General features: G+C 36.3%; 1 protein-coding gene across 1 annotated transcript; it reads left to right on the top strand.

The window, feature by feature from the left end:
* Positions 1-6,778: 6,778 nt before the first annotated feature.
* On the top strand, positions 6,779-16,740 carry TYRP1 (tyrosinase related protein 1). The gene is made up of 7 exons (XM_062513199.1): positions 6,779-7,160; positions 10,076-10,398; positions 11,749-11,953; positions 12,821-12,988; positions 14,339-14,518; positions 15,867-16,013; positions 16,535-16,740. Exons 1-7 carry the CDS (start codon positions 6,779-6,781, stop codon positions 16,738-16,740), a joined length of 1,611 nt encoding a protein of 536 aa, XP_062369183.1.
* Positions 16,741-23,943: the final 7,203 nt, after the last annotated feature.

Genomic DNA, 23,943 nt, shown 5'->3' with positions numbered 1-23,943 from the left:
CTTCTACTGCTGCAAATGAAAACAGTTCCCAAGGCATGACAGAAATGTCACAAATTTTCCATAAGACCAAAAAATCTTCATCCATTTAACCCATAAATGTTACATTATTTTCATCAAAGATTTTAAGCTAACTCAGAAAATTTGTAAAGGGCTTCAACATTCTATTTCTTTGAGCAAACCATTTGTGATTGCATATTAGAAATCTGTCATGAGGGACATGGTCTACAGTGCAGTAAGGTCAAAAGAAAGAATATTGTTCATTTTAGTGGGGTCTGAGGAAAACATTGACACTGGAGACATTAGCTGTTAGTTAGTTTTCTCTTGTCAATAAAGAGCTAAGAGGCTTTCTTCACACTGAACTATTTTCTATTTACTTTACAATATGTCAGTGATTACTCTTTAAAGATAATTTACAAAAAGTCATATATTAGTTTGGTAGGATAACTCCCAACGAAGTATTTTAATCTACAAAACATAAGCTACTGATCTATATTACTCAGTGCACAATTTACTTGCTTCAGTCAAAAGGCCTCGTGTCTATCAATGGAATAACATGAATTTAAGGAAAAAGTTAATATTCTGACAATTTTATTTTCATTTTCCAGACATGGAACAAAATACCATATGATAGTATGTATAATCAAACAAGCCAATTCATAACACTGCAAGACAATTTTTCATGGAAACCACTTCAGCAAAGAGAAAAATAGAGATTCAGTTTCTTGAAACACAGAGGACTCGATTCTTAGCAAATATAAATTTCTGTAACTTTTTGGACATCAATAGGTACATCCTAAACAGTATAACTTATTGGAGCTATGGTAGTTTACTCCAAACAAAACTCTGACATCTTATGCCTTTAATTTCACAGTGCATAAAATGCTTTAAACAAACACCATCTTCACCCTTGAAGATGATTTGATCTGAAAGGGCAGGAGAGTACATAATACAAATTGACAGAATCACCTACCTTGATTTGGGGTTTGTTTTATTTCAGGTTTGCTTGGTTAATGGCTTTTACATTGATAACGTTGAAATCAGTAACAAAATTCCCATTTACTTCAGTAACTTGTAGTCTTGCCCGAAGTGTATCTACAATAAGAACAAAACATATAACACTTATTGATTAGTAGGAGGATGAATTTCCTGAACACTGCATTGACAGGAGGATAGGTGAGAGCATGGGCAGGTGCATAGATGAGAGCATGGGGCAGCATGGCAGGCGCACAGAGCTGTTGGTAACGAGCACCCTAATTTCTGTAAACTTTGTCTGGGCAGAGACACCCTCCACCCCCAGGCCACAGTGACAGCCATGCTGTGTTCAATGGCCGTGTGACACTATGTTAGTCAATTTCCTAGTCTGTAGTTCAGAGTTTTACACGGCCCAGCTGCAGCTGCACTGTAGCAATCAAAGCAGTGTGCTCAACAGTAGTGGCTCACAACACAAAGCTAACTTTAATACCATGGCTGTCCCTAGGATTAGAGCATACCTTAGCTCCTTCACCTTTGACTGCTAAGAAAGTCAGATTTCATCAAAAGTCACTCCTAAGTAAAACTCATGATTCCAGGCTCAACAACACGCTTTCTGCTTTCTGGAAGCTCTATCCAATCTTGTACCTTTGTTAGTCAACTGTTTCTCTGAAATATTGCTTTCAAACCTTACATATATTTTCCAGAGGCAAAAGTGATGTGTGCTATTTTGCAGCTATTTCAAACTCTTAGACAAGTGCTACTTATTTTCATTTTATGCCTATCTGCAACGCTCTTTTAGGTCTCACTCATTTTTCTGTAGGCAGTAATTTGTCACCTCTATTGCATTATTTTGAAACTGCAGATCTCTCTAGGCACTGGACTGTGTTTGGAGAAAGCAATAAAGACTCCAATTACCTATATGTTTCTTTGCTGAAGGTGAACTTTTGAACTAAAAAGAGTAAATTTTCTGCACTTTACTTTGCAGAAGCAACTGCAGGCCAATTTCATTTCTCAGCCATACTTCAGCTCATTGATACCATTCCAGAATAACAAAAAAAAAAAAAAAAAAGGAGGAAATGTTCAGAAATTGTTAGCATTATTAAAACACACATTCAAGTACATGGCTAAAACTTTAGATTAATAGAACATATTATGGAGTAAGTATGACTAAAGTTATTTATTTTGCTTAAACAGTTTACAGCATTTGTTAGATTTACTGTGAAAATTTGATACTTTAAAGAAAAGCAGTATCAATTTGTCCAAAATATTATTTGACTTGTTTCAATTTTTTTTTCTTTAACCAGGTTATCAAAACGTCAGATAAAAATCATATCCTTTGCCTCATTTATCTTTTCTATACATGGATTTATAGTTGGTCCAGCTTGCAAGAAAAGTGATACATATTTTCTCAAAATGACAACAGAATTTACCTTAATCACAAGAAAAAAAAAATAAGTAATTGATAAAAATATAAGTCCTAATCTCAGAGAGTAATTTAAGTACTTAGTAAGAATCATGCAGTCTGCTGGATAAAGATGAGAAAGTTGTTGCCAATAAGAAAGGTGGCTAACTAATACTCTTTTCATTAAAATTAATCCAGAATTCAGCCTTAGAGTACAGTACAGTACCGTTTTTGCACGATTTCCTAGAAAAATGAGCAATATTGCTCCACATCTGAGATATGTCTCAGCTGCTATGGGACTTCCCATATCCGACACAACATACATAAGGCACTAGGAACAGATGAAACAACGAATGTGTAAAAACCTTATGCTCACTACAAACAAATGTATAAAATAAATATTTTTATTTCTATTCTTTGGAAAGGTATTTTTGTTTTCATAAGGTTGCACTAAGGATAGTTTCATATTCACTACTTTCAATTGTCTAACAAAAAGGGAGATAATATAGACTAGGACAATACATAGTAGAATTAACTGTGAAGTACTACAGTTGCTCATAACAGTCAGCCTTATTTTTGTACTGTTCTTGTCAGCAAATAATCCTGCTGAAGGTTAACCTACACAAATGAGCAAAGGTCCCTCCAGCTGACTGTAACTCTATGTCTCATTAAAACCAATAGGACTGCATTGATTTGCATTATCTGAGGCTGGTCCACTGTCTTCGTACTACAGCAAATTGGTTATTTAACAGGGCACTGAGGTTTAGATGTCCATACCTGCCCTCATTAATTCTAACTCAAAGTAATTTGCTAAAACCTGAGGTTTGTGGGGTAAATGAAATTATGTGCTCCATGTGATTATGTAATTCTGCAGTTTGCATGATAAATATCAGTAAGAAAATTTTGTCTGAATTTCACTGCAAGTGTTAAATAAAAGATTTTCAGCAATAAGTTTCTCATTGGTTGTTTTTCTGAATAGTAGAAGAAAATAAAAAGCTGCAGATTAATTAACATCACTGTTGTTCATTTCCTATTCCCTGCACAATTTATTTATAAATTAATACTTTTTGCATCCACATGTTCTGTTAATGAAACTCAAGCACCATTTCCATTGTAAAGTCTGCAGTTGTCTACTGATGTCTTGAGACAGTAGTTTTAACTGATTATTGCTTATAGTATGCTGGGAAAACATTAAACTGGTTGGCTCTTATTTTCTTTTTACTCCCCTAATTTTCAGAAAAAAAAAAAGGTAAGTTTTGCACTCTTTTACATTAATCTTGCATAGTACCATTAGAATGTACCAGGTAAAATAGGAGAAATAGACCAAACTCAAAATGTAATGTACTTATTCAGACGTGTAGAACTACATAAGCCTATGACAACTGAAGAACTACAGAGTTTACCTAAACAGGCGATCATCTTCTGCTGTATATGCTCCATAAGTGCCGCTGATAATGATCTGCTTCCTGGCACTGACCTTTAATGCTTCTTAAAGGTACTGTTTCACAGGAAGAAAAATGCATGTAGCAGTATCACTACAATCATATGTCTTTTCATGTGTTAAAGAGCTCAGCTTCTGAATGAATACTGTGTTCTTAAACTTTAAACAAACAAATCTATTGTTTAAACAGACGCCTGTATTCCAACTCTTAGTTAAGACTGTTAGGTAGCTCCCAGAGAACTGTTTGACTGTGGGGCTGATGGCATGGGTGAGACAGAATCAGTACCTCAGGTTTCATCAAGCACAAATAGAACTGGCTAGATTTTTAAAACCTTCTCCAGCAGTTTAGAGTACAGACCACAGCTAAACTTTGTGTGTCTGCATAGAAATCTGTTCTCATCAGAAAGTACTAGTGTTTAAAATAGAGAGAATGGTGCAAGGTATATGCAAATATTTAGCATATTAATAACTCTCTTTTCAGATCTTTTAGTCCACACAGGCAAATAGTGAGCTAGGGGTTCACACATTGACTTCTTCTCCGTTACCTTGCTTTTCTAGACAAGCCCTGAACTGAGCCACAGAAACACAGATGCTGTGCATTTGGATAATCTCCAAGATCAAATCATTCCAGGCACAGTAGGGGAGCAGGAGTCTTTAAACACAGGAATATCTATAACTGCAAGAATATAAAAATAAAGATATTAAAAAAATTGCATTCCACCTAATGGTTCAGCAAGATTTTCAACAGGAAACACAAGGAAACATCTGGGGGCAAAGAAGGAACATGATCCTTGGCAGTGCATCTCTTTTGTGAAACATTCATAGGTGTTTTCTATGCAAGAGGTTTACAAAATATCTAAATGATGTACACCGTTATAAGGGGAAGTTTTATGATGCCAGGAAATCCCAGTCAGTACATCTGTTTGCTCTATTTTCCTGGGACTTTGTCTAAGGAGCAGCATCTATCTGTTTTAAGCTTTCTACAAATCTGCTGTATTTGCTAAATATTCATGGCTAAAACCTGTATGCTTCTTCTTTGAACATTAAGTTCTTTTCAGTTAAAATTTCAAGAGATTTTTTACCAGTTCTGGTTTACCTTCTGATGTGAAAACAGTGAATTTGTGTCACATGTGTCCCAATAGACATGTTCAAAGAGAACAGCTTGGAAAGAAGCAGAATAAGCTAGTAAAGAAGAGAATACAGAATAAAATGGAGAATGAAGTGGAAGACAGAATAGAAAAGAGGTTCATTTGAGGATTATCAAATATTCTTATCTGCAAACAGAAAATGAGTTAAAGAGACAGAGAAGTGTACTAAAAATCTAGGTCCTACCCTGAAGCAAGCATCTTGGGTTATACAAGGCACAGAGGGCAAGATTCATCTGCTCTGGTACATGGCTGGTTGTCAAGAATAAAGGAACAAAAAACCTGCTTCTTTTGTTCTGCCAGGATTGGGTGCACTCTCACATTATGACTTGCATATACGGAAGAAGAAAGCATAGGTAATCCATTTTCTGCCTGATGCCAGTTACAGTGTGATTGAACCTTTTCCCAGAAAACTTGTTAATGTTTTGTCTTGATGCCAGCTGTTTCTTGACATATCTTCACCTCACTTGACATATCTCCACCTCACTGAAATCCATCCTTACTGAAAGCTAAGAAAGAGAGTAACAACCTGAATAAGGTTATTTTTGTGCAGCAGAAATCATCCTTGCAAAGACTAAAGAAGCATTTTTTACATCTAAGGGATTTGTCAATTTCATTGTTTCATTACCCTTCATAGCACTGGTTCAGAACTTAGTATTTAATGAAATTCCAATATGATCATCGTCTTTTTATTTTAGTATAAAATAAATTGTTTAACTGAAAGCTATAAGTTTAAAAATTGGAGTGTTTCATTTCATAAATAACATTGCTTAGTCACTTACTTCAGCCTGATCTTGAAAATGCCATCTTAAGAACTTTTTCTAAGTGTATGTTAAATGTGATTTTCCCCACTGTTCTTTGTCTGTTTTCAAGTGAGCCTTTCTTTGCAAATAATTAAAAAAAAACAACAAACAAAAACCCAACTTCACATTTGTTCTGTTTTGAATTCAAGTATTTGTCTCTGACCTTTGCTAAAACTTGTAAAATCACAAGGAGATAAACATGAAAGAAATCATGTGCTGTTCAAGTACTTAAAGTCCAGAGAAATGCACTGAAGTAGAAAGGGGATTAAGAGAGGAAAGAGAGTGAGGCCAAACCATACTGTGTTGGTACAAGACGGATTAGCAAGCAGACTGAACCAGGAGAGAAATTAGCAGTGCTTATTTCAGGTTAGACAGTCATAGGACGTGCAGAAATAGAACAACATCCCAGCAGTGGAGAGGTTCCAGGAAGAGAAAACAGGTACAATGCATGAAAAGGCACAGCTTCAATTTATGTTGGAACTAGCATGAAGAACAGCAAGAAAGCAGAGGCGGAAGCAAAACATACTAGTTAAATGCAGAAAATGCATTAACTGGGGGAGGGAAGGGGGGCTGAAAAAAGTTTTAGAAAACTGGTGCCTTAGAAGTTTGGCAGGTTTTAGAAGTTTGTGGTAGAGAAACAAATGTGTTTGGCAAGTGCAATATATGAATGAGCATTTTGGAAGAACTTAGAAGTTAATGAGCAGATATAGATCTACTTAGTTACTATCTTTTGTCCAAACAAGAATATTAGCATCTGTGGTCAGAGCTGTTCACCTTTTCAGACAGAGTACTGAAGCATAGAGTTAGAAGGAATTTTCTGGGGTGAAAGAGGAAGCCCAGAGAATTATATCACTTGTTTTTATTCTGCCTTCTCTCTCTCTCCCTCTCTCCCTCTCTCTCTCTCTCTCTCTCTCTCTCTCCATAGAGGGAGCTGGGTGTCCCAACACAGGAGAGGAAACCAGCGTGTGTGGAGAGCCAGCTCTGGGAACAAGCCGGCTCTGCTTGACCCGCTGCCATGCGGATCCCCACGCTGCTCTACCTTTCCCTGCTACTGCTTCTTAGCACGTTGGGCCAAGCTGGAGCTCAATTCCCTCGACAGTGCACAACTGTTGAGTCCCTGAGGAGCGGCATGTGCTGCCCAGACTATTTCCCTGTGTTTGGGCCAGGTACTGACCGGTGTGGTGTGTCCACGGGAAGGGGCCGGTGCGTGCAGGTGACGGTCGACTCACGACCCCACGGCCCCCAGTACATCCACGATGGGCGGGATGACCGCGAGCAATGGCCCATCCGCTTCTTCAACCAAACCTGCCGCTGCAACGGGAACTTCTCTGGCTACAACTGCGGGTCATGCCGGCCCGGCTGGACTGGACCTACCTGTAGCCAACAGATCAATATTGGTAAGAACGTCAGAAATATGACATGAAAATTGCTTGTTGGCAGTGCATGCCTCTAAATGTACCTAATGGATTTGTTCTCCTTAAGGTACAAAATGTACATCACATTTATTTAGCAAGGGTATGTTGCTAAAGGGGTTAGTAAGGCAGGTGCTAGAGAAGCTGTTCAGCATGTGCATAAATTACTTATACTTACTATCCATTAAAAGGAAGAAAAGAAACCTGTAGCTAATGCATGAAAGACCATTAAAAAATAGAACATCTGCATTGGAAAAAAGAAAGTATTGTTTGGATTTAAGAGTAAAACAATGCCATAGACATGTACATGTTCTTGTGAGTTTGTCTGGGAATAATATATACCTCAATATGTCTAATACCTTGTAATTATTTTAAATGTGACAGCAGCCCTCTTTATTCCAAGTCCCTTAATTTCTAAACTCTAAACTTCTAAATTCTAAACAATTCTAAACTATGTACCTTGTCTGGTAAATGTTTTCTGTCCTTGCTCATGTCAATATCTTTAAAAACATTAGTCATGACTGTGGACTGTCCAAGTTAATCATTCCAGGGTGTGGTAAGTCCTTTTTCAGTATCCCAGTTCAGTTAAGTCTAGTATATCAATGAACAGATTTTTTTTAATATATATGAAATCCCTGCAGGACTGAAAAAATATTGAATATTATAGGCAAATTTAAAAAGAATACAGGCTTGGGGACAGATCCTTGTTCTCATCTGAAAACCATCTGAATTGACAATCTTTCAATCTTTATTTTAAAATTCAAACAGTTTTAACTTCAAAGATATTATTAAAATCCTGTAAAATCCATAATCCCCCCAAATGAGCAATGGGTTCTGCTGATATGTTAGACAAGAGGTCTCTAGCACAAATATGCAGTGTTTCTTCCTGCAGAAACAGAAACCAGCAGTGACATTTTCACCAGATAAGGGAACATTCCATGAATGTAAGAGCATGTTCCAACAAGGGTTAACAAAGGACTGCTTACCAATCAAAATTTTAACAAGAATTCATTAATAATAACTTCTTGATGGCTATGGGAAAGATCTTTGATTTTTTTTTTTTCATCCTCTGAGCTTCAAGAACTAAGTTAGAAACCAGAAAGTATTACTTGTGAATTGGGTCTGCTAGGCCAGATTGCACTCTTTGATATTCTGGTCTACTCTATTTTACAATAGATTATTTACAATAGATTACTCTGAAGAATAATCAAGGGATAAATGTTAACACACAAACTTAACAACATAAAACTCATGACAGGCAAAGAGCAGATTTATTTTCTAGAATGTACAAGACCACTTTTTACTTTATTCTCATGAAATCCTTTACAATGCATTACAATGCCAAATAAATCACTTATATCATACCTGATAATATGAGTTTAAAAAGTGCAAATTACTTTCTTATTGTGCTTTAAGTTTCCACATTGATGTCACTTCTTTTGCCCATTTATAGACCTGGCCTATCTGCTCAGATTTAGAGATAATTACTGGAGTAATGTTGGTATATCCATACTAAATTGCTGTAAAATGCAGTTTGGTGTCTTCATATCGTCTCATCTCATGACTAACTCTAATTATAGTCACAAATTTTTATTGAGGTTCAGGCACATATTTGAAAATGAAAATGTCAAGATGGCCATGTAAATCAAAATTAGATGGACAATTATAGTTCTCCACTTGAAACACCACAAATCAACCAACCAACCAACCAAACAAACAAACAAATAATAAAAAGCCAACAAAACCAAAAAACCCAGCATTTCAGTGATGAGGGCTAGCATGTCAGTTCAGTTCTGCAAAACAAAAAAGCATGTTTCAAGATACACAGTACTTGGATAAAATTCATGTTTCAGGAAAGACTTTATTTAAATTTCCCAGACGTAAAAATATTCCTAACTGAACCAATTTTTTTAGTGAAACATAATTCACTTTTATTCTTCATATGGATTCACACTGAAGATCTGTCACTTGCTGTATCAACATAATCTATCACTAATTTGGACAATGAGTTATGGAGTTTTACTGTATTTTTAATAATGAAAAAAGTTTAAAAAAAGTAAATATTGAATAAAAATTGTGAGAACTTCTATCTTCATCTTAGTCTAGCCTTAGTCTGAAATTTTCTCAGACCAGTTAAAAGAAGGACTGAGGTGATCATATATATATATATAATTAAAATATATATTATATATATAAATATATATTATATATATATATATAGGCACATATACATATATCTGAAATAGTGCTATTTCAACAAGTCAGTTTTCTTCCTTGTTTCACTTTCTATGTGTGGACAATGACATTTTTTTCATTATTTTGAGATAACTACTGAAATGGACTAATATGTGGCAATTTTTAATAATGTCAGGTTTAAGAGATGAGAGATAATGGCAGATTAAAGATATACTGTACTGTGTGAATTTCACAATCATTCACTGGTGAATCTGCCATTTTTCCTACAAAGATTGAAGAATTAAAAAAATAATTCTTCATTAAATTGCCAAACAGAGTTTCTCATTTTTATTAATTGGATTATAGCATTCATTTATTGTATAGTACTAACACAGGAAACCTTAAGTATATTTGATATTCTGAAAGGTATGTGAAAGGTTTTTATGACAAACAACTGTCTTTGTCTTTTGTTGAGCAGGGTGGAAAGATAACCTGTAACAGAATCCCTAAAAGGACTAAAATTTAAAGGATTGGGCCTTTATTTTAATTTATTTCAGCTTTTCTCAAAATAAATAACATCTTCCATTTATGCTCAGTTAGTTTCCTCAATAAAAAAGGCTGAATACTTGAAGAAAAAGGGACTTATCCAGAATTATTAGGAACGCAACAAATAAGTTCTGTAAGATCTATTACTTTGGTAACTTGCTTCTTCTGTGTTATCACAGTCAGAAGGAACCTTTTGGATCTAAGTGCAGAAGAAAGGAATCGCTTTGTGAATGCCTTACACCAAGCCAAGGTGACAGTCCATCCTGACATCGTTATTGCCACACGAAGACGTGAAGAAATCTTTGGACCAGATGGCAACACACCTCAATTCGAGAATATCTCCATTTATAACTACTTTGTGTGGTCTCATTATTATTCTGTCAGGAAGACTTTCCTTGGTGCAGGGCAACAGAGTTTTGGAGGAGTTGATTTCTCTCATGAGGGACCAGCTTTTGTCACGTGGCATAGGTATCATCTATTGCAGCTTGAAAGAGACATGCAGGTGAAGTTCCTGTTAATGTTTATGGGTGTTCATGCTATGTTTTGTAGAGCTAAAAAATTTCACTCCATATAAAAATAGGCAAAAAATTATAGCAGCTTTTCCTACTTGTTGAAATGATTTTGCATCAATTTCAGTAACCCATTTTGTACACTAAATTTAATACGGTGCATTTGGGCTTCAGACTATCACTTTTATAGAGATGCTAAATATAATATTTTAATGAGAGCAATTGAAAATGCAAAATTTCCATTAAAATCTCTTGGAAAAAAGATCTATCCTAGATGTAAGACATTTTATTGGACCAACAATGTTATTTTCACTGGTGTGAAAGCTTTAAGCTTTCTTGAATAACATTAATCAAAGCAGCAGAAAGCAGCAAAAATTCTGAGGAAAGTGATAACAGAGATGGCTTTGGGATTCAGAATCATATTTGATTTGTGCAACAGCTAGAGAAATTAGTGTTTTGTTGTTATACTGTGTTCCATAAATCAATTATTCTCTTTTTTCCCTTCTCTTATGAGGACCTATTCATAAAATGGGTATAGTATTTTATGGACCATGATCTTCTTTAAAAAGCAAGAATTAAGTTTTCAATGTCAGGACTAAATAGTGTCTGAAATCACTTTAGTGTTTCCTCTAGCTTTAATTGCTTTACATCAGGCTGAGGCACAAACTCCCTTCCAAGACACACATTTGTCATCTGTGGCATTTCTCTTTGTGGAAGCCCTGATAAGTTCTATCTGTCTGTGATTTAATATATATTCCTATTCATGTCAATAGACTTGATCATTAGTCACAATAATTTTGCCTCACTAACTCCAGAACTGTTCAGCTCCAGCCCATACTAGAACCCAATAATACCAACTGGAAAAGCTGGTATCCCTGTTCTTTACATTTCCTTCAGTTCCACAGATGACCTAGTTATTATGTGAACTACAAACACTGTTCTTGCTGACAGCCATCAAAAATATTTGGAAAATGGGGCCTCAATTATATTTTATGTATTTATTTATTTATATATTTTTAAATGGATTTATATATTAAATGGGGTCTAATTTATGTTTCTTAGTGCTCACAATATGGTTTTATGGAAGAGGTGCTGTCTTATTAGTGGGGGAGATCCATGATTCAGTTCAGCTGTACAGCATTCTCTTCTGTTGAACAAAGGTATCAATACAAAAAGACTACCAAAAGCTTCTACATGAATTTTCCATAGAGTTCTTCTCGTCTATAAGGCAGGTTTTTGACTTTTACTAAGATGTATTCAGCTGTATTTTAGCATTCTCCCAGCAGTAAATATTATAGTTGTCTGTGTCACACACATAGTAACACTGTATTTGTGTGGTTTAGAACATGCTACAGGACCCCACTTTCGGACTGCCCTACTGGAACTTTGCAACTGGACAAAATACATGTGATATCTGTTCAGATGACTTGATGGGAGCTAGAAGCAATTTTGATGTCTCTCTTATAAGCCAGAATTCAATCTTCTCCCAGTGGCGAGTGCTATGTGAAAGTGTAGAAGATTATGAAACCTTGGGAACCATCTGTAACAGTAAGTATGAATGATGGAAAATATCTAGACAGAAAATTCTCTTAATAATAAACAAATATAATAGTTTACATTGCAGTGGCTCTTTCCAGCCAAAATGTCATAAAGTGATTTTTGAATATTCTTGATCCATGTTTCGTCAGTCTGTTGAGTAATACATACTCTCAGGACCTTATAGCAGAAGAAAGATTAAATGCTTTGCCTTCCCTCCTTACACAGTACCAATTCATCTCTTGCACCATAAATAAATATCCCAGTGTTATTTCTTAACTGAAACTTAACTTTTCTTCTGACTACTCCACTTACTACCTTCATGATATTCTGTTCCTAAAATGAGAACACCCAGCAAATCCCCATAATAACTATGTGAGTTTTGAATGTGAGTAATACCAGATTCTAACATACCTACCCAAATGAAAATAGTTTTTAAAATACCAGTAAGTTTCTTATGTATTCATATATCCATTGTCATGGATATGGCAAATGGCAAAAAAATAGAAACCCTCCAATATTGGATTAGTCATTTACATAATATTTTCCCCAGCTACTCTGTCAGGACATCGTCAGTAATCTCGGCCTAGATCTCATCAGGAAATCACATTGAAAATCTGCAGAAAATTTTCCTAAATCACTTAGAGTACAGCAAACTTCAGTAAGAAGCTTCTAGATGACTTTTTACATCCTGGAGCAGAGAATCCAGAACATAGGGCCCCATGAGAATTCTTTGCCCGACATAAGGAACTGACCAGTTAGTTCAGTGTAAATTTTGTTTGTGAGGGATTTTTTTTTCTCCATGATACAGTCATGTGAGTGCTTCATTCTGTGACCTACTGTTCTGCACCTTCTTTTCTCTCTTCCCTGTATTTCCAGGTACTGAGGGTGGTCCCATCCGAAGAAATCCTGCAGGGAATGTAGCAAGACCTATGGTACAGCGTCTTCCAGAGCCTGAGGATGTTGCTCAGTGTTTGGAAGTTGGTGTATTTGACACTCCTCCTTTCTATTCCAATTCTACAGACAGTTTCCGTAACACAGTAGAAGGTAAACATGGCAATTAGAAAGACCTGGATCAATTCCAAATAAGTCAGGGAGCAGACGTGCTACTTTTTCCTGTTGGAAATATGAGTCTTAAGATAGGCTATTGGACAAAAAACGAACATATTTTTCTTAGCATTAAGTATTAGCTCATTATTAAGCAGAAATAAACTCTAGGTAAATTATAGCTATAGCTTATGCCTCTTAAAATGCACAAAAGTCTCAAGAGTCTGCTGCTGGTATACTAAGTAGAAACTGATTTCAGGTCCTTGATGCATAGTTATTAAGTTCCCTTTGTTGAAAACACACTCCTTGCCTGTGGATTGATGCCACTGCAACCCTAAATGAAGCAAACAAGTGCTTCTAGCAGTTATTCTTGTATTTGAATTAAAACAAATAAAGGAAAATAAATTGAAAGCTTTGGTAGTACTTAGTGCAATGATATTGAAATAGTAATAGGATTTACTGCTAAACATGTTAGCCCTACTGTCTGTTCTTCTATAAGCTCTGCACATTTAGATTAAATTCTCAGTCACTGACACCAGAACACACATATACCCCCAACAGAGAAAGCCTAAAGATTTGATTTATACTGTTCAGACAGCATCCTAAGAACTTCTCCTATACCTTAATAATTCAGAGCTTTTAACATGAAAATATTAAACAGCAACAGTTCAAACTGCTGTCTATCAATAAATAAGTGTCCAAACACAGCTTTAGAAAATTAACTGTATGTATCCCTCCCTGGAACAATTGGCCAAAGCTTGAACACAGAAGGAGCTTTCATGGTGGTTCAGATCCTAACATCTGACTTGAAGGTTATGAGATTTTGTGCACAAGCAAAGCTACACTTTATCTTCACTGAAAAAATAAACAATATCAGACCATATGAAGCTTTCAGATAAGTGCTCCCATTAGCAAGTGATAGTAGTGATGTATAGAAATCTAACAGCTCATTAAAATAAGTGGCAGCATACACATGCTTTAGCAAGCAGTTAAAAAACTCATGCAACTATTCTAGTACAGCAAAAGATATGCAGGCCCTGAATAGATACCTCTATTTTCATGCTATGATGCTATTTTGGCCATTTTTGCAGCAGAACCCAGCAGCTTTTCAGTCCACATTCCCACCACTCTTTTATAAATGCTATTTTAATCTGAAAATTATGCATTCCAGAATATTTCTCAAATGTCTGTAGATAGAGAAGTAGCTACCCATTTGTTTTAAGCAAAGCAACATGAAAACATGAAAGCTTTTCACAGAAAACAACAACAACAAAGTATTCATCTGAGACTTCAGCTTCCAAACAAAATCTTCATTGGAATTTTTGTTTTCTTCTTTGTTTGCATATTCAGGGTACAGTGATCCTTCAGGAAAGTATGACCCAGCAGTTCGAAGTCTTCATAACTTGGCTCATCTATTTCTGAATGGGACAGGAGGGCAAACTCATTTATCACCAAATGACCCCATTTTTGTCCTCCTGCACACGTTTACAGATGCTCTTTTTGATGAGTGGCTGAGACGGCATTCTGCAGGTAAGATGTTCCCATGGACAGAGTTAGGATGGGCGGTTGTCAGTCTTTGTAGCCACAAGAACTCAACCCCTTCTTGTGGGACAGCAAGATGACCCTAAATTTAGGAGAGAGGATTGCAATTTTAAGAGTTAAGAGAGCAATCTCTCTCTTTTACCCCATTGACATGCAATTGCAGATCACTCTCTGTAAAGAGACCTGGTCAGAGACAACAGGCATGATTCAAGAAAACAGTATGTTGAAAAACACTGTCTCCATAGAGCAAAGACATTGTAACCCTGGAAGGACATTCCATTGCTGTGTGGAGTAAATAACTATTTCCTTCCTTTCCTTCCTTCCTTCCAGATGCCATACACATTCATTTTTTTGCCTTTGTGACATATTACCAGCATTCAATAAGCATCTCCATATACTTCTAAAGGATGGTTAATGTTTCTGCCTTGCTTTTTTAATTCCAAAAAGAACAGAAAAAGGTAATACAGGAGAAAGTGAAAAAGAGGGAGAAAGGATAAACAGAAGGAAGGATTTGAAAGTAATGTAGGAAAAGAAAAAATGAAAAGAGGAAAGAGACATTAGTGGACAAGGGGGAGGATTCAGTCTAACCCTTATGTCTATGCATCATGCAGCAACTGTATTCCTCCACACAAGGCAGCAACTGTATTCTCCTAGGATAATCTATACTCTTCCTTCTTCTACAGAAGACAGCTGTTGCTGCACAGCTGAGACTTCTTTGTGCAGCGTCACAACCTGCCTCACTGAATTTTTCCACATCAGCTCTCAGAGAGCAATTGTATCCCCTTGTGGTTCTTACATGATCTATCACAAGATTTGGTATCATCTTACCATGAAGTATTTTCTTTCTGTTGTGTTGCTGCTGTTGCTGGTTTAGTCTGGTTGGATTTGGGGATTTTCTGCTTTGTTTTTTTTTTTTTTTTTTAATTTCAGCTGACTTCCTTCTGATTTAGCATAATATTGCAAAAAAATTTCACTGGAATTTATATCAACTGTCATCCTGTACATCACTGCTACAATCAGGCAAAGCAAGAATATAGAAAAAAGTCCTTACCATATTTCTCCCTATGCAAGTGAGAAGAAAGAAAAAAGCCCAACACAGGCAGAATTTTTAAAAATTTACTGGTGGTTTCTATTCAAAACCAGAGATAACATTAGTGGCCTTGGTTCTGGACAACGCAGAGACTGCTTTGTATCTGTCATATTAGAAAATAAATCCTTCTAGAGGAACTGAACAAGAATTCAGGGGTACTCAAAACTCTGAGTGGGAAAAAAAAATGAAGTACTGCAAGTTATTTTGAATTTATTTATGGAAATGTGATTTGACTTTCAAATTTAGATATCTCAACATACCCACTGGAAAATGCCCCTATAGGACATAACCGACAGTACAACATGGTGCCTTTCTGGCCTCCAGTAACCAATAATGAAATGTTTGTTACCGCACCAGAAAACCTGGGATACAGCTATGAAGTCGAGTGGCCAGGTAAACTGTGAAGCCTAGATACTTAATCTCCTTGTTCCCTTTCTAATCTTTGTCTCTTGAAATTTATTCAAATTTCACCAACAATATTTTCTGTCTTTGTAAAGGCCTTTTTCTCCTTTCCTGCCTTACTTTCCCGATATTTGTTTGGGATTTGGTATAGTTACTGGTCAGAGATTGCTCCAGCATAAAGCTCCCAGTACCCACCCTAATTTTAGGGGAAGTTCTCAATTTGACCTTAACCTTGCAGAACATCCTTATTCCTATGTCAAATAGCTTCATTAACTCACTAGAGAGAATGCAAATCCTCACAAACAAGGTGGCAGAAAGGTTCAGAACAGATTTCAGAGTGGAGTAAGATAGACTAAATCTTCTCACATTTTTGAACAAGAGTTATCAAACAAAATTTTAATTACTTCTACTCCCCAACTCAGTGAATAACGACAAATGCTGAGTTTCAGTCTGAACCTCGGATATTTGACATTTACTTTTAATATCTTTGCCTTTTGTTTTCCTTGTTTTAGGTCGGGCTCTCCGTGTCACAGAGATGATAACTATTGCAATAGTGACTGCACTAGTTCTTGTTGCAATTATCTTTGTTGCTGCTGCGTGTATCGTACGTGTCAAGAAAAATAAGGATGAGTTGCATCAGCCTCTTCTTACTGACCAGTATCAGCACTACTCAGATGATTATGATGGCATTCCAACACCAAGCCAGTCTGTTGTTTGAAGAGATGGCACTTTTTTGCATCTGACTAAAACTGGGGATCTTTTTGCTTTATTTCATAAATGGTGGCCACCCACCTGCTTTAAAATAAAGAGCATAAACTTTCAGCTGTCTCAATATGTTTCCTTCAGGTTTCACTTCCACTTCAATCACACCTAGGCATCAATAAGTCATTTTTGCAATGCTAATTCTATATTGATTATAACAGAATCTTTCAAGGGTGACCTGCAAGCCTTTTCCATGCATATATCTGTAAAATCTCGAAAATATTAGGTAACTTGCCAATAGCCAATGTCATCTGACTTTATCTAACCTTTATACCCAGAATTCTTTTATGAGGTACTTTTGTGAAAAAAGCTGGAGAACAGGACAGGAAGAGAATATTAAATACAAGAGTAAACACATTGGCTAGATGAGCAGAATGTGTTTCAAAATAGGCATCATGCCAAACAGAGAGTGACAACGGAATCCTGAGAAGAGTATATTTGAAATCCAACTTTATTCACAAAATATAGTTATGAAGCAAATGCTGCTTTTAAGTGGATCTATGAAAAGAGATTCAACATCAAAGCCACTCCAGTATCTGGACACTTTTAACGGGTGTTCAAACACAGCTGCCTGGAAGACAATCAAGTTGAAAGCACAGCTGGCAGCAGCCTTTGCTTAATTTTTATTTCTATTTTTGATATTCTTGCTCCCTTCCTCTTTCCCACTATCCCCATGGCACAGCATTCTCCCCAGCAATGAGAGACTTTGCTTCAGCTGTCTCATGTTGGAATTTAAACCCACTCTTGTACTTTGAAAGAAGGCCCTAGGCATTAGGCTGTAGAAGAGACTTGGAAAAATAGCCTTAAGCAGCGGTTGTTGAATTGATTCAACATAAGCCAACAGGAGAGCAACAAACCAACACCTGCCTTTTCACCCTGAGGTAGGACTTGAGGAATTTGGCTTCAAGCCTCACCTCCTCTCTCATCCTAACTAGGTACCAATAAATCATCATATTGTCTTCCTGTGATGTGTTATTGAATCTAATTTAACATTCATTAGCTGACAACAGGTATGTTCCTGGTTTCAGGCTATCAAATCCCATACCATGTGCTCAACTTTAGCTGAATGTAACATCAAGATGTCTTTTGTCTCTCTTTCTGTCTAAGCCCAGCTTACAGAAATGGCAAGTGACTTGGACTGAGCTCCTTCAGTCTGAGGCAGCCCTCCTAGACACTACCTTACTAGGTAGAAGTAAGGGTCACATGCCATACTAACCTCAGGGATTTCAGTGGGTACCAGGTACACTCAAGGCATATGCACTTTTTGGCAAGGAGATACATTGAGAATGATGCAAACAGGAAGACAAGTGCTCTTGGCTAGGCAAGTGGAAGATGGGTTATCATTTCAATCTGCTTTACCAAGCATTGAGTTATGGAGAGCAACAAAAATTTACACACATAACTGATGATATTGAGAAAGAAAAATTTTACCTCTAGCACCCATGGCACAGTTAGTTGGAAACAGGAAATTTTTGTTGTCCTCTTGTTTTTACTTACAGTCTAGCTGCTAACTATTTCACATATACAAGCAGCAGCTTGTGTTCTATTTTAAATGTCTTTTCCTGACTTTTTTTTTGTACTGACTAGCAACTTAACAAGTCAACTACTTTATTGATTTCAATGGATTAATGTAGGGTGATCCAACATACTTTGGATTGGGGTCAAGAGACCTGGATTTTATTCTTAGCTGCTACTGATCTGATGAATGCTCTTAGCTTGCACATTTTTTTCCTCTGTGACTCATTTGACTCATTTATTATATATGAAAAAATAGAGTTTCCTTTCTAAAATTATTTTCCTTCAGTGGATGAAAAAAACATAGAAGCTTGACAGAAGAAGAAAAATACCAAGGCCAAATCAGACCTTGAGAAGAGGATGTTAGTCATTAAAGCTGTTCTTAAAGCAAAAGCATACAGTCATGCTTTGAGGAGGGCACAAGTCTTGAGGGTCAGAGACTGAAGACAGTTGCCTGCCAGTTACAGCTGCCACATCTAAATGAAAGAAGCAAAGCAAATTTTCATGACAGAGATAAAATAAAAGGGACAGCAAGCACAGGAATTGGAGAAGAAAAGTGGAGAACTTGTGTGCGTGACCCACTCTTGAAAATAGTCTCATAAGACCTTCCTTTGTTTACTATTTGCAGTACTTGAACTATGTCTGGGTGTGGAGAAGTTCCTGCCATTCATTGAAGTTGCCTGGTGCTTGTTTCTGAACTAATATGATTGGGAAAAAATAGCTTGTATTTGAAATCTGAGAGGGCCAGCACATTAAAAAAAAAAAGAAAAATAAATAAAAGCCAGAAAATTGATTGCGTCATAAGTATAGCCTTTAGCTTTTTACATGGAGACAAAAACAAGTAGGAAAGGTCACAGGAAGAGAGGAAGGGAAAATGTGGAAAATAAATACTAACTGAGAAGTCCTTGGTGCAGCAATTATGAAGCAAATTATATCATTTTCCCCCCCATGACTTTTCCTCCCCGTTCTTCTCCTGAAGGTTTATAGATGTAAGAGTTTAATAAAGCAAGTGTAAATTACACGTGGAAATGGTATACCTGGAAATGATGAGAACATAGAGCTAAGTTGTGAACTGATGACCATGGAAAAAGGAACTGTAACACAAATAGCAAAAAGTTGGCACCATTAAGGAAAAAGTGAAAGAGGTCTCAGTTTTGGATACAAGTACAGTTCTTCAAAGATTTGTCATGCAGGAACTCTCACACTAATTAGAATTGTGACGTTTATTTGAAGATTACTGAATAAGTATTGATAATGGTGCTAAGGGGAACAAAACCCAGGGAGGTAATTGCTGATAGATACTCTTCACACAAATAATTATTGGCCTAATTATATACAATATTATTATTTTTTTGAATTAAATTGCAGTGGCTGTATCACAAAACAAAAGAAAAGCACAAAAACCAACCAAACACACAAACAATTTAGGCCATTTATGCAACCCCTTCAACTGGGGATATTAATGAGTTTTACATTAATTTGACTTCTTAGCTCCCTAAGTTTGGTTTTCAAAATTTATTTCTCTTACAGAAAACCAAACTAGTAGACAGAAATTAGTGAATTAAAATAGTGAAACAGTAATTCAGGTTCTCTCCTGACAACATTAAATGAAAAGAAGTTTTGAAAATATTCAAGACAGACAAGAAACAAAGGTTGTGAATTTTAGCAACAAAAAGAAGACTGCCAAAGATGTATTTGACTTTGGAAAGGAAATATTGAAAATATTCTTTAACCGCATAAATTAAAATGCAATAAATGCAGAGTCAAGATTATCATCATACAGATATATTTTTCCTATGTCAATTATATTCTATCTCTGTTTCTGTAAGATGAACTATGTTTCTTGAACAGAAAGAGTTAAAAGGTAATGGAATGATAAACATAAACTGCCTAACAAGACAGGCACTAAACAATACATCTGCAACAAGACAGCAGGCAATTTTCATCCAAGAGACTAAAAATTACTTACAAAACTGTAAGCCCATCTGTAAGGTGCCTAAATATTTTTATCAGGTCACCTGTTATATTGTGTAATTGGGAATATAAATATTTTTTGAGTAATAGTAAAAATGCTACGTGCAATTACGAACTTAAATTACTCAAGAGCAGACAGTCCTCTAAACAAACCATAGGAATACAATTTGGATCTAACACAACAGATTTATCAAAGTTAGACCATGCTAGCCAGCTTAATACCTTTCTTGGATAAGATAAACCAAAGATTTTATTTATTATAGGAATTATATTGACTCAGGGGCTCATAAAATGCCACCTGCTTAAGCCTGAAAAGTTAGGAACTGAAAGAGGAAGTACATGGACTGGGAGGAGAATTAATGAGAGGAGAGGTAGTAATGCATTACTGAAGATGTACCAGGGCTACAGGTTTAGTTCCTGTAGCAGAATTACGAAGATTGAATCAACCTTATTTAGTCCTTCCAACAGAGATCTGATGCACAAAAATGTACTAAGTGGATGCTCATCCCCCTTAGGTCAGTACAAGAAGAAAACATACAGAGCCACAATGATAACCTGCAAAATACTTTGTGAACTTGATATTTGAAGAAAGGTGAGACAGAGTAAAGCAGCACAGCAATGATATCTCCTCTCCTTCCCTAGATTCCAGCACAATGAATTTCTATTCCCACATCCAAACTCTACCAGTAAGGAATGAAAGTATTGCAAACAAGCTTGCAACAGGAAACTTAATGCCACCAAAGTGATACTTGAGTTAAAACAGCAAAGGCAGTTGGTGCTAAGATTGTTCACTCAATACATATACAGTATACCCTGGAAGTTTAAAAGATTCTATGAATTGGCTGCCCACAATAAAGGCAACATCTGGGGAAAATTTTTCCTTACACATTGGTATTTCTTCATTAAAGAAAAGATTTTCAAAGGGAGATTAAAGAATTTAGTGGAAGCTGCCAGGTGATTAGGCTGTCCACTTAACTTCCTCTTAATGGTCGGCAGTAAAATCATAACTTTTGTAAACATTTGGTTTGGACACAAAGGTGAACTATTTTTGTAACTTAGAGAAACATTTCCAGAAGTCTCACCTCATCTATGTGTGCGAGGGTTAAGCAATCCTTATTAACAATAGCTTTATTGACAGAGAATTAGAATGACTCCCAAAACAAGATTTATTGCCGAAGTGTATTCTGATTGCCAGCTTAATATTTTTAGTGTTTGAAACATGCCTACCAGCTAAATATTTAACTATCAAAAGAGTAATTTGACAAGGGAGCCTGAGTAAAACTGAGATGTTTGCATCCAAAATGTTAATTTAAAAAAAAAAATGTATGGATCTCCTCTATAGAACTGAATTTTAACTTGATAAATCATTTAACCTTCAGTCCAGAATGACAGTGCTAGCTTTAGCAGGTGCTTTGTCCATGTGAAGGGAAATCACATTCATAATATTTGCTTCTTGGTGCTCACTGAAGAGAATTAAACAAGCACAATTTCAACAAAAATAAACCTTGGATTGATTTCTGTGTAGATCATTAAACATAGAGCATATTGTGCATTGCTTTGTGTCATCCTCCCAAACCCACCTTTAATACCCAGAGTATGCTTAGTTAAGATATTTCCAGTTCCAGTGCATCTCTGTTCCCTCTTCACCCCTCAACTGCTGGGGCCAAAGGACTGTATCTAAACAGTAATTTTACAGTATGTTAAGTTTTCAGGCACATAGAAAATAACTTCAAGACCTTTGGCAATCAGCCAAGAATGGATTTAGATTTTATAATTCATAACAGCTCTTCGACGAACACGAGTGGTATCTTGCTAAGTCTGTGCCCCTGATCAGTACAAGAGGGACCCATGCATCTTGCTTGTAGCTAAAAAACCTGCAAAGGAAGACAGAAGTGATGCTGTAGAGCCTACCAACCTTAATTTGAGGCTGACCTGGGGATAGGATGACTGCCTAAGAGAATTTTTAAGTTGACCATTCAACCTGTTGGTTTATCACCAATGTTAAGTTTTATTTTGCTTCAGTTCAGAATGTTTCAGAGAAAACTACTGCTATAGATAAAACGCCTTCTGTTGAAGAGAATTTCTCCAAACAAAACAACTCAAGGGAGAAGACAGAAGATTGATAAAGTGTTTGTATAGAAAGTTGTGCTGTAGCTAAAATGGACTCAGGGTATGAAGCGTGCAGCTTGCAGGAAGAACAATATTTCTCTTTAGAACAAAACTGAAAACTATGAAAAAAAACCCAAAAACTCTAAACCAAAAAAAAAAATCCTCCAAAAAATAACATTGCATCCAAGCCCCCAAGTCGAATCTCATATTCTTGTAACACCTTATAGGAATCAATATATAGGAATACTTCTCAGTATGAGCAGCATAGTTAAAGGCAAAGAATGAAATAAAATTAAATAGTATTGACTGATTGAACAATTATGTCTATAATCAAAAGCAGAGACGTTGGTTTCAGCTGGACTTTGAATGACAGGGATCATCCATACTTGTTTTTTAATTCAAGTGGGAGAAAACCATCACCCTTGCTAACAGCTACTAAGAAATTGCATTTAATAGGACCACAAAGCATGGGTGTAGTTTAAAATAAGGTGAATTTTGCTTACACCACGACTCTGAAACCCCACCACGCTGCTGCAGCCCCAGTGGGGAGCACACAGTGTAGGGTGCGCTGCTGGACACAAGGGACTGCTCCATCCAACAAGCCGGGTCCTCCTCTATTGAGGAACAGAAAAACACCCAAATATACAGGCACTTCAGGTCCTAAACACACTTTTCTGAACGGGTTCTATAATTTGTGTCCTTTCTCTTCCTATTCCAAGAGAAGTCTATCTTCTTTTTAATTGGGACATTATTTATATTGTTGCAGAGTCGCTATTTTAGGAACACAAGATAACAGAAATAAGTCATGCCCAAATATCTCATATCTGTAACTGCATTACTGGTTCACAACAGCAAGCAAGCACTGCCTACTCAGGAAATAAATTATTACTGTTTTTGTTGTTATTATAATTAATAATAATAATAAATTATTTTTTTGACAGGGGCAGAGAAGTGGTTGTCAGTGCCTTTCTTTTTTATCCCTGCATCTCAAGTGATAAGAAAATGGTGGCCTACCAAATACTGACATGATTTGATATTGGCAATTTATTATCTGAATTTGTTACTTTAATACTTATAATAGTTTTTTTTCCTGGCAGTCTTAGAAGACAAACCAGCAGCTGAAGCAGCAGGGCCTTCAAAGAGAGCATAAGTTCTTCAGGTGAATAAGAATTGTCCCCATTTGAGTAACTTTTTCAGATGTTCTGTCATCAGTCTCAGGCTTATTATCATTATCCTTAGTGACTCTTTAAAATGTCTTTTCTAGCTGCGTAGATTTGGGGTCAGAGAAAAGAGTACTTCAAATTTCAGCTTCCCACACACAGAAAATGTGTATTCTGTTCAAAATTACCCCAAAACTATTTCTGACTCAGAGTAAAATAGTCATAAATGTTAATTATGGCTCTTATCCTTCAGGTGTTAGTGAAGTGACAGGAAAAATAAGTCTATTCTCTTAGCTATGGAAGATAAGATAAGGCAAAATGACAGACAATGAAGGATAATGGCGTGGAAAGCAGAGTTCAAACACTGCTCTTGGCAATCAACCAGTAGTGGAAATCTGGAA

Source organism: Cinclus cinclus, chromosome Z, assembly GCF_963662255.1.
Source record: "Cinclus cinclus chromosome Z, bCinCin1.1, whole genome shotgun sequence".
NCBI classification, from domain to species: domain Eukaryota; kingdom Metazoa; phylum Chordata; class Aves; order Passeriformes; family Cinclidae; genus Cinclus; species Cinclus cinclus.
The sequence above is the reverse complement of the archived record's forward strand: the minus strand, read 5'-3'. Positions and strand labels throughout refer to the sequence as shown.